The sequence below is a fragment of the Gavialis gangeticus genome, unplaced genomic scaffold (genome assembly GCF_001723915.1).
Source record: "Gavialis gangeticus isolate Ggan-Ray unplaced genomic scaffold, GavGan_comp1, whole genome shotgun sequence".
Classification (NCBI taxonomy): domain Eukaryota; kingdom Metazoa; phylum Chordata; order Crocodylia; family Gavialidae; genus Gavialis; species Gavialis gangeticus.
Window position 1 is genome coordinate 55,016,705 of NW_017729024.1, and position 14,940 is coordinate 55,031,644.

A 14,940-nucleotide genomic window follows, 5' to 3' on the forward strand; every position below is an offset into this window, starting at 1 on the left:
CCCATAGATCAGTGTGGTTTCAAGGACTGAGCCTATGCACAGAATGCCACCCCTTCCCCAAAGCTAATTCACACTAGAGCCAGCTTCACCCACTGAAGTTTGTTTTTATTTTTTTTAATTTTGTTTGCAGCCCACACACAGCCAAAACAGCCTTTCACTATTTCATTCTCTTCTCTCCTGGTTGCACCATGACAGTAACTGAGAACTAATTATTGCACTAAGCCCTTCTTTCTAATGGTGACTTTAACAACAGGGTTGGGCACATCTAGATATCTTACCAGTTCTCAACAACTAATGCATGTGGCCCCAAGGAATGCAGTCTTTCTGAACAAGTTCCTGTATCTCTGCATTTAAAATAAACTGTAAAATAGGTCAGTCTCAACTGTATTATTCAGACACTGGATTAGGTTGAAAGAAGGGCTGGGTTGGCAGGGCAGCAGCATTTAGCTGACACGATTGTTTAGTATTCTGCACTGCTCATTTCAGCATTTCTGTCACCCCTGTGTTTTTCCACTGATTTAAATGCTGTTTTTTCAGGGAGACATTTCCTGGCACATGTCAGACTCCTCCAGAAAACGGAAATGTGCACTTAGATGTGCCCCAGGCACTGGTATCTTCATTAGGTGCTTATTCCCATCACACCTTATTGATTTGTTTATGTACTGGATTAGCAAACTACACTTGAAGTTCAGCCCACTGTAGTCTGATCTAATACAAGTTAATGAGTGTACAGAAGACAGGCAGTTCATTCCACAGAGATTCACTGGCCTGGTATTAGCACTTTAGCAAACGGGGGTACAGAATTTATCAAGTTGCAGGAATAAATTACTGAATTCTGTCTTTTCACAAAATGTATCTTTCTTTATTCTTGAAGACTGTTGAGCTACAACACCAGTCACCTTAGAAACCTTACAACCCTTGCAGCATACTTCATTTCAGTTCCTCCTTCCTCCAATCTGACAACTCACAGCCCCTCAACACAGGACCAACCACCATGCACTACCTTCCAATCCCATCCCATCACCAACATCAGCTAAAAAAGTCAGATTTTGGGAACAGAGGAAGTTTGGACAGGAAATTTGCCTTTTCGACTCAACAAAATTTGTAGGAAATGGCTGTTTCCTTATAATTGTGGCTTTTACACTGGAAAGCCAACCAAAGGCTCTAACACTTTTGGCCCTTTTTTTTTGCAGGTGGCAAACAAAACTCTGGGTTTCTGTTTTCCCATAAAAAGTTGGAATTTTCAGGTGATGCATTCTGACCAGATTCACCTACAGCCCTAGACAGGTTCCCCTCACATTCTTCTCTCCTGGCTTGTTCCTTATAAATCATGTTCCTAATAGGAAGCAGCAGGATATAATGGGGGACAGTGATGGGGCAAGTGTAGAAAACAAAGAGGTTGTGTCTAGAATTCAAACTATGGCTGAGAAAGGTTTCAGCTAGCAGGCAGGGTAAGACTTGTTCCAGTGTCCATAACAATGATGCCTCCTAGACTTACCTTTCCTAGGAAGAGCATGAAGTCTCCCACTGTGTTTATGGCAGCCACTCGCAAAGCATTCTCCACTAGAATGACAAATGCATCCTTTGCAGAGGTGCAGAAGTTGGTGCTGTTGATAGCTGTGGCTGTATATGCATTCTGGGAAGGAGCAAAATGAAGGCTTATTTACAGATGCTCAGTCTCCTCTCTAAAACTCCCCACAATTCTTGTCTAGTATCTACTATGGGGAGGTCCTACCAAGTCACTGCTACCCTTTTCCACAGCAGAACATACAGTACTCTGTGACACTGGGTTGGATAGGACACTTACCAAGGTGAAAACTAAGCAAGAAATGATATTGTATGACTGTCAATTCAAGAGAACCTGCCCCGTCCAAAGATCAGGAGGTGAGGAACTGTGCACAAAAAAGTACTCCACATTTAAAAAACTTCTCCCTGCTCCCAACTGTTTTGAAAACTGAAAAAGGAGTCAATGGCTTCTGCTGGCCATTGAGCCATTCAGCACACACTTTGAGGCTGAATTGAGGAGCACAGTATCAGCAGATCAAGAACCATATGTTGTAGGAAACAACCATTTCTTTCAGGTCATCTTTCTGGCATTTGCCAGCTTTATATCCAAAACCTAATTAAAACACAACGCAGGAGCAGTGGTGGCAGTGACACCACCACCGAAGTAACTGGACAAAAACAAAAAAGATCAAGAAATAATAAGGATAATATGGGGTAAAAAGCTTCTCTCTACATGTTTGAATAGCCAGCATTTCTAATTCTGTCCAGTATTACTGAACAAGAAAGTCAAGGGAAGCAAAGACAATATTCAAGAATCATATATTTTAATGAGGATACTCATCAAGACAACTCAAAACGAATCAAGCTTACAGTGAATCAGAATCATGTCTAGTCTAGAACTTCCAAGGAATCTACTGATACTTTAAGACAGGGGTGGGCAACTATTTGGGCTGGAGGGTCACTTAAGAAGTTTCAGTGAGCTGTTGTGGGCAGTGGAGGGGGGCAGGGAACGTGTGCTGGCCCAGTCCGGTGCAGGGGTGAAGGTGGCAATTGGTCTTATCTGGCCCCAAGTCATCTGCCCCACACCCACTGCTGGGGGTGCTGGACAGAGTGGGCAGGTAGGGTCCATGGAGACTGGCCAAGGACCCCTGCAGGCAAAGCACAGTGCAGGAGCAGGACAGACAGGCAGGCAGGCAGGGCTGGGTCTGGGATTGTGGGGCGGTGACAGTGCAAGGCCAGGGCCCAGGGCACAGCTGCGATCTGCTCTCTCATATCTAAGCCTGGAACTGGTGCCTGTTGCAGGGACATTCAGGAAGTGGATTGTAGCTCTGTCCCAGGTCCCAGCCCTGCACTGTCACTACCCTGTGATCCTGGCCCTCGTCCACTCACCCTGCTCCTGGATGCTGCTTCCTGCCCACCCACCAGCAGCCCAATTCCATTTGGCTGGCCGAGTTCACCCTGCCTGCTGGGGTCTCAGACCAGTCCTCATGGAGACCCCACTGGCCTGCCCCCTCCATCTGGCACTCCCAGTAGTGGGTGCAGGGCAGACTGGCAGTGGCAACTGGGCAGAGAGTTAAGCCTCCTCTCCCCACCCAATCTCCCCCCATACACCCAGAGGCAGCAGGACCACCCTCAAATGCCACAGCCTGGGCTTCCCCCTCGACACCTGGGCACGGACCCACTGTGGGCTACACAAAATCCCTTGGTGGGTTGAATCTAGCCTGTGGACCATATTTTGCCCACCCCTGCTTTAAGATAAATGTTTTTCAAAGGCTTTATTTAGTGGTTTTTCATAGGACTGCATACTATGAATTCACAAATCCTATTTCTGGCTCAGAAACCCATTTTCTCTTGGCTTCAGTAAATCACATAGGATTTCTGCCTCAGTTGCCTTATCTGTGAAACGAACTCTAGGGCAGATGGGCTACTGTTTATAAAAGCACTTTGAATGCAGTAGCACGCTACATATCATGATCCATCAGGACCCAAAATGCTCCAGCTTTCTTGAATAATGTCCAAAAACTCCATTCAATTTTATTCTGCCTAGAGGGGAAACGGGTTTCATTTAAAAAAACGCTTGGGTTAAAAAAACACTTAGGATTGTCTGATTTCACAAAGGAACTACACAGATAAATGTTAATCTCAAATGCAAGAAGAAACTAACAACAGTAAAAGAAATAAACAGTATATTAATAAATGGCAGCACAACTGTCTGAAAAGTAGATCTTCAGAAATAGACATGACTAGCTATCTGTCACAACTCACAGTAGGCTTTCCTCTTTAGGACAAGGATGACTTATTTAATTTAAGATTAAGACACGCTTTTTCTCAAACATGCAGTACTCAAATATTTTAAAAAATCTTCACATGTACTACAGAAAATGTATTTTCAAGTTTAAATGTGCCTGGAGGAGTGAGAGTGTCAAGGAGATTGTATCCCACAGTGAAACAAACTTGCTATAACACTGAGAGCTGATTACAGGATTCATTTTGAAAGAACAAGATGTGCAGAAAGATGAATACTGACAATTTTTCACTTTAGCATTGTAAATGAAGACTAATGTAACAGCTCTCAGTGGGATCACTATGTACCTTCAATTATATCCCCATTACTGGAATTAAAACACCCAGGGTCAGGTTCAGACAGGTTCCAAAGTACAACTTAGCATATGTCAGAGTAGGGAAAAAGCTAGAACACTTTCAGGTGCAAACTCAGCCTTCCTGGGAATTTAATACATTATCAGCCTTTGACTTAACCCAAATATTTAATCGTCTTACCTGATTTAAGTAAGTCAGGCACTTTTCTAGGCACCAAAGGCAGCAGATGCAGGCTTTCAGCATACAGCGAGCACAGGCATTTTCCTAACATTACAACAGAAGATCTCAACATATATTGTAAAATAATAATAATAGTAATAAAAAACACAAAGGATCTAAGAAAACACTAAATACCATAGAATACAAATAACTGTAAGGCCCAAACATTCCAAAAAAAAATCACACCTTAAAATCCAAGTACAAAGGAACTTAGGATCACATTTAACCAGCTGAAGGCTGTTGTTTCAACAGTAAGAACAAATAGCTTTCCATTTTCCTTACTTTTCCTTTGAGTTGGGTGTGAATATACATAAGGATCATTCGTGGTATCTTCACTAATGTGATAATGAAGGAACCTTTTGCCACTGTTCCCAGATGATAGCACACCAAACGATTTACTGATGCCAAAATAGGAGTAAATGGCAGATTCCTTTTCTCCCTGTGGAAAATTATCACAGAAATAGGATGAAATAAATGTGATCAATTTGGATTTAATGTCACCAGGCTAAACAGCAGCAGACAAATCCCTATGGAATTAATACGTGAACGGGAATATCATGGCCTCATTCTAGTCCATGGTGGATGCTGTTCACACTGCCTAGAGCACTGGAAAGTTGCAGTCTTGACTCTACTGTGAGAACAAGGGGAGGAGGAAGAATCAAGAGGGGTAACAGAAGGACTTTAAATAGTAATTACCCGTACTATAGTTATATCTAACCAGTGAATTCTTCAAGCTCATCACTTTTATGAGTGTCTAATTCAAGCTCTTAAAAACAGAGAAAGAGAAATGAACCAAACAGTAGCCACTAGCAGTAAATATGGTTGGGATGAAACTACTATAAGGATGATGCATAATTGGTTGATTATTCGTGTTCAGAGCACTCCTCAATGGCTCATGGTCAAATATGGAAGATAGATAAACTGCAGTCCCTCAGGGCTCTGTCCTGAAAGTGCTGTTCAGGATTTTCACCGATGACCTGGAAGACAGAAGTGAGTGATACTTCTGAAATCTGCAGAGGACACTAAGCTGGATGTGGTGGCAGGCACTATAGAGGACATTATCTATATTATTTTGAATGTTAGTAATCTGGAAAAGTGGTCTTCCAGATTACTGACAATGACAAATGTGAAATACTGCAAACAAACAAATGCATAAATACCAACTGGAGAAAGATTAACTAGGGTGCAGTGTTACAGACAGGATCTGGAGGCTATAGCAGACTGCAAGCAGTTTTTGCAAAACAATAGTCAATAGCAGCATACTAGGCTGTTTTAACAGAACTGCCATATATGCATGTTACAAAAAGAGATTATTCTACCCTGTCCAGCACTGGTGAAGTGTTCCCTGAAATACTGTGTCCAGTTTTGGGCACCACGCTTTAAAATATGGGCAAATTGGAAAGAATCCAGAGGAAATCAACAAAAGTGATTACAGGTCTAAAACACATTGCATGTGAGGAAAGACTGGAAAAAGTGAGGTTATTTAGCCTAGACTGAAGGGGGATTTGATAACAGTCTTCAGATAAAAAAAGATTATTACAAAGAGACGACAAAACTGCTCTCTGTGTTCACTGGGGATGTGGCAAGTAATGGGCTTAAAATTGCACTAAGGGAAATTTAGGTTTGACATCAGGAAGAACTTTCTAACTATGACTGGTGAAGCACTGAAACAGATTACCTGAAAGGTTACAGAATCTCCATCATTGAAGGTTTTTAAGTACAGGTTAGATAAACATCCATCTGGGATGCCTTAGGGATTATCCTGTCTTGAGCAGGGGTTGGACAAGATGACCTTTTGAGATCCTTTCCAGTCCAAGTTTTGTACAATTCTATTACCACCCAGCCATAACTTTTTATATTAGGATTTCTCTTTCTATTTTGTTGTAAGTTTTATTTACTGAAAACTTTTAAGTGGATACTTGAAAAGCACATCAATAGTAATTCCACAAACTCAGACCCTCTGTATTTTTAATATAGCCAGCCACTTACTAGGGTTGTGCAAAACGGGCCGTATTCGATTTGGATTCAGCCCGAATCGGGGGACAGCGATTCGATTCGTTGGGTTCCGATTCCATTCAGAGAGATTAAAGGGTCTCCTGATTTGATTCAGATTCGGAGATTCGACCACTGAATTGGGCCAAATCTCCACCAAATTGATTCAGCGACCGAAGCTTTGCACTTGCATCCCCATAGAACCAACTAAGCCTTAAAAAATCTGCTGCCAGAAGAGTGTGTGCATTTATAAGGAAGTTGAATGCAAAGTCTTCTCACACTGAAAAAGAAATTCCTTCCAACTTTTCATATCTTTAGTTCTTCTGAAGCAAGCCAGCCTTATTTTCCTCTCAAAAGAAACTCCATTCAGCACTTAAAGAGCTGTTTATGAGAATGCAGAAAATAAACTTAAAAGTAACAATATCAAAGACTTAATATTAAAACTATGAGTGTTTTGATAATCAAGTATCTCCTCTGAACTGAGAGAAAGCTATTCTGAAGTGTGACATCGCTCTCTTTGTAAGTACTGAAGCATAAATTGTTATGATGAACTGCCCCTATTAGTACCGAGTCAGCTGGACTCTGTTCCTTAGAATCATAGAAACAAGGGACTTCAGGAGGTCATCTAGTCCAAGCCCTGCTCAAAGCAGTACAAGCCTGAACTTTACCAACCCAGCCAGGGCTTTGTCTAGCTGGGTCTTAAAAACCTCCAAGAATGGAAAGTCCACAACCTCTCTGCGTAACCTGTTCCAGTGTTTTACTATCCTCCTAGTGAAAGAGCTTTTCCTCATATCCACCCTAAACTTCCCTTGCTGCAACTTGAGACCATTGCTCCTTGTTCTGTCATCTGCCACCACTGACAACAGTCTAGCTCCATCCTCTTTCAAACCCCATTTCAGGTAGCTGAAGGCTGCTATTAAATCCCCTCTCAGTCTTCTCTTTTCCAGACTAAATAAGCCTAGCTCCCTCAGCCTCTTCTCAAAGTCATGTGTGGGGATCCTAGTTTTCTCTGTTAACTCCCCCCCCAAATTCTCTAATTGAAAACCCCCAAATCCTCATTTTTCAATGATTAAAATGAAACACCACTATTTATATAGGTATCATTTAAACAATGTTTTGTCGATATATTTACAATTTTAAAGCAATTTGGAAGTCTAGCAGTGCCTCAATCATTGTAAAAAATAAATTCTAAATACCTATATACTTTGGAATTTGATTTTGTTTTTATCTTGGAAAAATCAGAAAATCCCCCTGCCCTCTTTGCTCATGAGGATGCGAGTCCAACGGCAGCTGCCCACCCCCACTGCTGCTTTGTGATGCTGAGCAGCCCTGATATGCCCAGGTCTCTCACTCCCTACCCACAGCCCCTGCCTACCCCCGCTCCTGGCTCCCTCCTGGCAGCTCCCCCTACACCAGGACTCATGTCCAACTGTGGCTCTGTTCCCCTTGCTGCTTTGTGGCGCTGAGCAGCCCTGACATGCTGGTGCCCTGCCCCAGCCATTGCCCCTCACTCCCAAGCCACAGCCCCCCCAGTCCTGCCAGTGCCTTTGTGTCCCATGTTTTGCTGCCCTCACCGGCCAAGGGAAGCCTGGCAGCAGACAGGGTAAGCAGGAGGGAGGGGGGAGCAAGTGGGAAAGGAAGAAGAGGGGAAGAGGGAGAAGGAACAGGATGGGGACACAGCAGGGGCCACCCACAGGGCCAGGTGGTATCTGTCACAGCTACCTTTTAGCCCCCACTGAGCAGAGACTGCTGCCACTCACCCGCTCCCCACATGCGAGTCCCTGGCCCACTGCAATTCCTGCCCTGCTCTCCTGGGCGCTCACGTCCAAATGGTTCCAGATGGCAGCAATGAGCACAGCGCAAGCAGTGCAGTGCATCCTGGTAGAGTGGGGCTGCGGGCACACTGCAGCTCTGACTGACCCCCCTGCATGCTGCCCAGGGCTACCACCTGTCCCCAGAGCTGCACCGTGGCAGTCCAGCCCAGCTCGTGAGCTACTGGCCCTGAGCTCTGACGTGCCTGCCACTGCCATCTGGAACCACCTGGGCAGTAAGCTCCCAGGGATAGCATCATGGGGACTGCAGCAGTCTAGGGACTCACATGAGGGCAGCAGGTAAGCGGCAGCAATCCCTGCTTCGCAGGAGCTACAAAACAGCTGAGGCAGACCGCACCTGGCCCCATGGGTGGCCCCTGCTGTGCTGTGCCCCATGCCCACCTCTCCTTCCCCTTCTCCCTTCTGCTTGCCCTGCCTGTCACCAGGCTTCTCTTGCCCCAACTTTCCTGCAGGGCCAATCAGCGGGCCCAGAAACCCGCAAAATAAGGCCCAGAAGCTATGCAGGGACTAGGAAGTCACTGGCCCCCTCATTTCCAACCCGCAACCCTCCCTCTCCACCTTTGCCAGAAGGGGCCCTCAGCTGCCCCCAGCCACCACAGGCCTAGTCCCTCAGGCCCTACTTACCCCAAAGTCTGCAGGAGGCAAAGCAAGTCTGAGCCAGCCGTGGCTAATCTCAGATTCTCAAGGTCTGCCCCCACCCCTTCCCCCTTCCAGACCAGGCTTAGGGTTTCACACTCTTTTGCAAGTAACTTGTTCCAGGCTGGAACTCAGCCAGCCTGCAGAGCGCTATTTGCAAAAGGGGAAAATCTGTGTCTCAGCTCTGTTCATGTGCCCAAACCATTTTCACTATCCTATGCTGGACTCTCTCCAATTTGCCCTTTCTGTAGTGGGGGCCCCAAAACTGGACAATACTCCAGACGTGGCCTCGCCAGTCCCGAAAAGAAGGGAAGAATCACTTCCCTTGATCTGCTGGCAACACTCCTACTAATGCCACTCAGTATACCACTGGCCTTCTTTGCAACAAGGGTGCACTGTTGGTGCGTATTCAGCTTACTGTAACCCCTAGGCCCTTTTCTGCAGAACTGCTGCTTGGCCATTCGGTCCCCAGCCTGTGCATGGGATTCTTCCGTCCTAAGTGCAGGACTTTGCACTTATCCTTATTGAATCTTGTAAGATTTGTTTTGGTCCGACCCTCCATTCTGTTGAAGTCTCTCTGAATCCTAGCCCTACCCACCAGTGTATCCACTACTCCCCTCAGCTTGATGTCATCTGTACACTTGCTGAAGATGCACTCCATCCAATCTTCCAGACCACTGATGAAAATATTGAACAAAATCAGCCCCAGAACTGACCCATGGTGTACTCCACCTGATACCAGCTGCCAACTACATAGAGCTATTGGCTACTACCCTCTGAGCAGATAATCCAGTCAGTTTTCTATCCACTTAAGAGATCATTCATCCAACCTGTACTTCTCTAGCTTGCTTGCAAGGATGTTGTGGGAGACCATAACAAAAGCCTTGCTAAAGTCAAGGTATATCATGTATACTGGTCTCCCTCCTCCTTGTGTTTCCCCAAGAGAAATATTTTTCTAGTTCTGATCACTTACAGCTGTACAAATCAACATTCCTCTTCTATGTGCATAGGTGTAACTGAGGGCATAACTTAGTCTGCAACAATTCCCAACAGGCAACATTACTTGGCATGCAAAAAGTCCATTGTGAGGGTGCAGAGTTGATGCTAAGGACAAAATTCTTCCTTTTTTGTTTTATTTTTATCAGTCACTTTTCAGAGTAGAACCATACTTTAAAATGGAAGGAAGAAAAGTAGTAGAGAGAAACAGATACTTAGTAACTTAAAATAAAATCTCCATTAAGGGATGATAGATAGGGAACAGTTAAGAGCAAAATCATTTACCTTCAGGTAATGTAGAGCACATATTCACAGATGGAGAGATGCAAAAGACCTGCTAAATCATCTAGTCCATATCCATTTGTGTGCAAGATTATTCCTCCCAGTTCTGTATTTCCTAGCTCATTTATCAGTCTGGTTTTATTATTTACTAGATTACGTCACTGAAACTTCTTTTAATGGTTTCACAAATGTACTTCAATGCCATCCTGGAGGACTCTGTCATTAGTAAAATGACGGGGTTTCTATCTCCACAGTAAATTAATCCTAGCCTTTTGATGTTTTTTTAGCAGATTAGTGTAGAAAAGGAGCCAAATGGAATCCATATAACGGTTTCAATTACAAAGACAAACCAATTTTAACATTCATTATTTGAACTGAATCCTTTAAAAAAAATCTGTACACAGACTTTTAAAACCCACACATTTCTGAGACAGGCCCTAAAAACAGCACCAAAGGGTGCTGGTTACTGGATATTACTGGAAGTGTTTATGTAAGATATCTTTAATTGGAAACACTTTTTGAAGTGAAGTCCTGTCTTATCTGTATGGACACTGACACTACTACATCTGTGCACTTTTAACTGGAGTACGGTTTAAATTAAAATCACATTTTTCCTCCCTTACTCCAACTACCTTCAGCTTTAGGGACAGCTGCTTTTTCCCCAGTAGTCTGCAAATTACTTTGAGACCCTTTGGAATGAGAAGTTAAAATTAATCATCAAATTGTCAGCATGCAGAGTTCTGTAACAAATGTACTGTGAACTATTAGATTTCATATTTCAGTTTAAAAATGTATTTTTATATAAAAGAGAACAAGATGAGAGTGTTAAGAACACTATCATCAGCATTTATTTCTTTAATCAATATTACTAAGTTACCAGCAACAACAGGTACCATTTCAGTACTGCCCATGCTAATGAATATTGAGCACGTAATAATGAATGCCTTCCTAAATCCTTGTCTCTTAGAGTCCTGTGATTACAGGAAAACCTTGGCTTCCAGCTTCTTTTAAATGTAAATTTTTGTGTCTCTTAGTAGCAGGAGAAAGCTTAAAAATATGCCAAGTGCACAGCATAAAGCCTCAAACACTAAAAAGGCATAAAGCTCAGATGGGTTTTGAGTGCTTGGAGAGGGTGGGGAGGGCAGGTTTGACAATGTAATTTAATCTTTATTTTCCTAACAATATGAGATGCATCTCCCTCTAATATCTATGAGAGCCATGGCCATTACCTGATATACAGCAAAGGATCATGATTTACAGATTAGGGCACCTGCATGGTGAAGGCACATAGGGATTTATTTAATAAACATATTTCCATCACTTTAATGCTGGCATATAATCTTGCCTGAATGTATATGACAATGATGGCTCTCTTGGGACGTCTGGTAATCTTGAGATGATAAAATGAATGATGAAGTAAGTGTAAATAATTAAAAATGACATTTTTCAATTAAACGACCAGAGCCTATCAATACCAATTATTTTTAACTTGTATAGAGTTCATCAACTCTAATATTAAAAAGGTGACTATCGGGACACTATTTTTTTTGAACACTTGTTCATGCCTTTATTGGGATGACACAGGAGGCAAACAAAAGTGCAGCAGTTAAAAAAAAATCTTTAAAACAACACATAACCAACTCAACTAGCTATTAACAGTCTACCCAACTCAAGGAGGCAGCCAGCTGATTTTGCAGGGAGACTGCAGGGCCAGCTGCCATTTTCACAGGCTGATCACTACGGCCCCCTCCCAAGAGACCCTGGTGGCCCCACCCCTCACTGCTGATTGGCTGCAAGGGTTGTCCATCATGCAGCCCCAATTAATCACTGCCAATTAATGGAGAGGGGCAGGCCCGCAGGACAGGCAGCCCTCTCAGCCAATCAGCAGCAAGGGAAACTGCCTGGAAAATTCTTACCTTGTAAAATAGTATGTCACAACAGCCCCTGCCACAGTCATTTGTTGACAGGCAAGGATGAACTCGCTGATCCAGATCAGCCCCACTACATGGTACCACCACATGTATCTCAGAGGGCCCGAAACCCGGAACTCCACAAATCCTTGTTCATTGGAGACAGGGCTACCTAGGAACAAATCATGACCAGAAAGAATAAAGTATTTACAATATCAACTAAGAGAGATGAAAAAACTTATTATACTGCTAACTGTGCACTACCATTGATAGACCTAAACATCCCCCTCCTAAAAAAAGCACTATGTTAAGTTTAGCAGGGCACTTAATATTGGAAACAATGCTTTTGGATCAGCCATATTAATAAGTGTGCAGAAGGATAGACTTAAAAGTTCTCCTGAGCACACTCAATATCCTCCAAAATAACAGAAACCTGAAAGCGTGTCCTGTACTGAAATGCAACTGAAGGAAAGCTGAGTCATTCTGAATTTTCTGTCACCACAAAGAAGAGATTTTAATCCTCCTTTGGTATTTTTATTTAAATTAAGATTAAACACCCAACATTAATGATCAGTTTTGTTTCTTAATGATTCGGGTATCTATACATATATGGTCTCTTTTTGCAGATTAAATTTATTTGCTAGAAAACAAAGCCCACTAAGAGCAGAATTCGCAGATTTTTACTGTAAAATTTCATGCATTTTAAATTCCACAGGCTTGTCTAATGTGAACAGCATTTTCACATACACTGACTGACATAGTGTGTCAGATGCTCCCTAGGCAATGCTCTATTTCAAAAAGCATTAGCACTCACTGAAGAGTTTCATCCCACCTATCACCAAAGTGATGCAAACAGCTGGAGAGATTCAGGAATACAGAAGGTGAGGACATAACAGGTACATAACATAAATTCAACTTGAAAGCCATTAGTGTTTTCACTTAGCATTGTATTTTTTAACCTCTTACAATTGATTTGATACTTGTATGAAAGAAATACATGTTTTCTTGGAAACAGGCAACACTGTCTAAATATTTTTTTCTAGTGGAGAAGTTGATTATTTTTAAAAAATGTAGGTTTCTTTTCACTCATTTTTTGAAATTTTACACATTTTGGGCTCTAGAAGTCACGGCCCTATCACGGTAAAAAAACACCCCCCTTCATACAGGCGTGCATTTCCTTGATGAATGTGCAACAAGACTGAAGCTCTACCCTGTTGATGGAGGGCACCCTGGCCTTGCATGCAACACCAGCAGCCGTGTATTCTGGAGGCAGGGAGTATGGGGAGTGGGTCTAAATATGTTTTGTTTTAGTACAAAACACTTTGTCCAACTAACCTTGATGTGACTAATTAGTACATGACATTAAACAAATGCAGAATCAGGCTGCAAAGTCGATTAAAATGGCCCAAGTGTCTATTAGTAAAATACAGACTTTGGCCTCATCCCGCAATTGGATACATGTAAATACAGGAATTCACCCACAGATGTCAGCTGGCAGAACTGGAACCTACTTTATTTTCACGTGAAAGAAAAATACTAACTTAATGGTTCTTAATGTAGCATGCAGCATTTTTCATACAATTAAAAAATAAAATGAGAATGGTAAAATAGCAAAACCTGAGAAGATGTGAATTCTATTAACTTTGTCCCAGTTAAAAAAATCCAGAACATGGAATCCAAAATATTTTCTAGAGTTATAGCAAAATAGTTGTGCAATCTGAAAGGTGTTATAATAGTTATCATTTATACAACAGTTGATGCTGCATTTCAAATTTCACAAGTTTCTTTAACACCTCCCCATTTCCAAATCCTTGAAACGTTTTTGAAATATTAATTTCCTTTATTGAACAAATAAAATATAAACTTTCTAGTTAAAAAGTTATTGCCATATTTTTTGTACAGAAGCACCTGAAAGTAGTTGAATTTTTAGGTCCTATTCCTAAAAGCTGCTCAAATTCAGGTAGGAACTTTTCCCTACATCAACCCCTAGTGAGTTCTGTGGAGGTCACATTCACCTTGGCACCTCAGTAATTTGCAGGACCTGACCTCTCGCTTGAGAACTGGTGAGTAAAAAGTTCTCAATATCGAGAATCATCTCCACGACAAGACTAAAAATACTATTTGAATATCTGAGATACGATACAATGGAAAATGGGTGACAGTGTAACTGCTTTTTGGGAAGATGCTCTGTGATGCATGTGTGCTTTCCAAACCCTGCAGTTATCCACTGACGTACTGACTAGCATGCTTACGCTGCTTTCAATTTTAGATCGGCTTTGATGGATTGTTTAACTTTTTCCTCTAAAACAGCAGCCAGTAACCTTCTTGGGACAGCAAACAGGAATGATCCAGCTCATGTCCATGATGAGCTGGCATTAGGACCTGGCTGCTTCTGCTTCTTGCTGCCACTTAGCCACTGCCCAGCAGTGGCCTGACACGAATGAAAACCCCTGCTGCTAAACCTTCAGCTGCCTGACTGTGGCACAGAAAAAAAAAACCCTGCTGCCAAAGCCCCTTGGGTGCATGAGTCAGATCCAATGGCTCCAATGGACCACTTTCAGCCCACAGACTGTAAGCTGCCAACCCCTGCTCTAAAAATTAAAAAATGGATATTAAGTGGAAATATTGTAATGTGATAGTAAAGCTAAGGTCACAAACAGTATATAAAAATAAATAAATCAAGAACTACAAAGTTATGGACCTAGAGTAAAAGAAGTGCTCACACTGCATATACATGCAGTTCTCTCACCCTGTTCTCATTAAGAAACTGGGGGATTGTGGTGTCAACATCTACACAGTCAAATGGGTCACTAACTGGCTGGAGGGCCGCACCCAGAGAGTGGTGGTGCATGGGTCATTTTTGACCTGGAGGGATGTGGACAGTGGGGTCCCCCAGGGCTTGGTCCTCGGGCCCGCACTGTTCAACATCTTCATCAGTGACTTGGACGAGGGGGTAAAAAGCACCCTGT

General features: G+C 42.7%; 1 protein-coding gene across 1 annotated transcript in view; it reads right to left on the reverse strand.

Annotated features, from left to right (window-relative positions):
* SLC44A1 (solute carrier family 44 member 1) overlaps positions 1-14,940 on the reverse strand; it is a 119,917-nt gene that overhangs the window by 18,054 nt on the left and 86,923 nt on the right. The window contains exons 10-13 of the mRNA XM_019518204.1: positions 11,978-12,143; positions 4,606-4,762; positions 4,285-4,368; positions 1,499-1,636 (exon numbers count right to left, since the gene is read on the reverse strand). Coding sequence (XP_019373749.1) covers positions 1,499-1,636; positions 4,285-4,368; positions 4,606-4,762; positions 11,978-12,143 — 545 coding nt within the window. The remainder of the gene's footprint in view (positions 1-1,498; positions 1,637-4,284; positions 4,369-4,605; positions 4,763-11,977; positions 12,144-14,940) is intronic.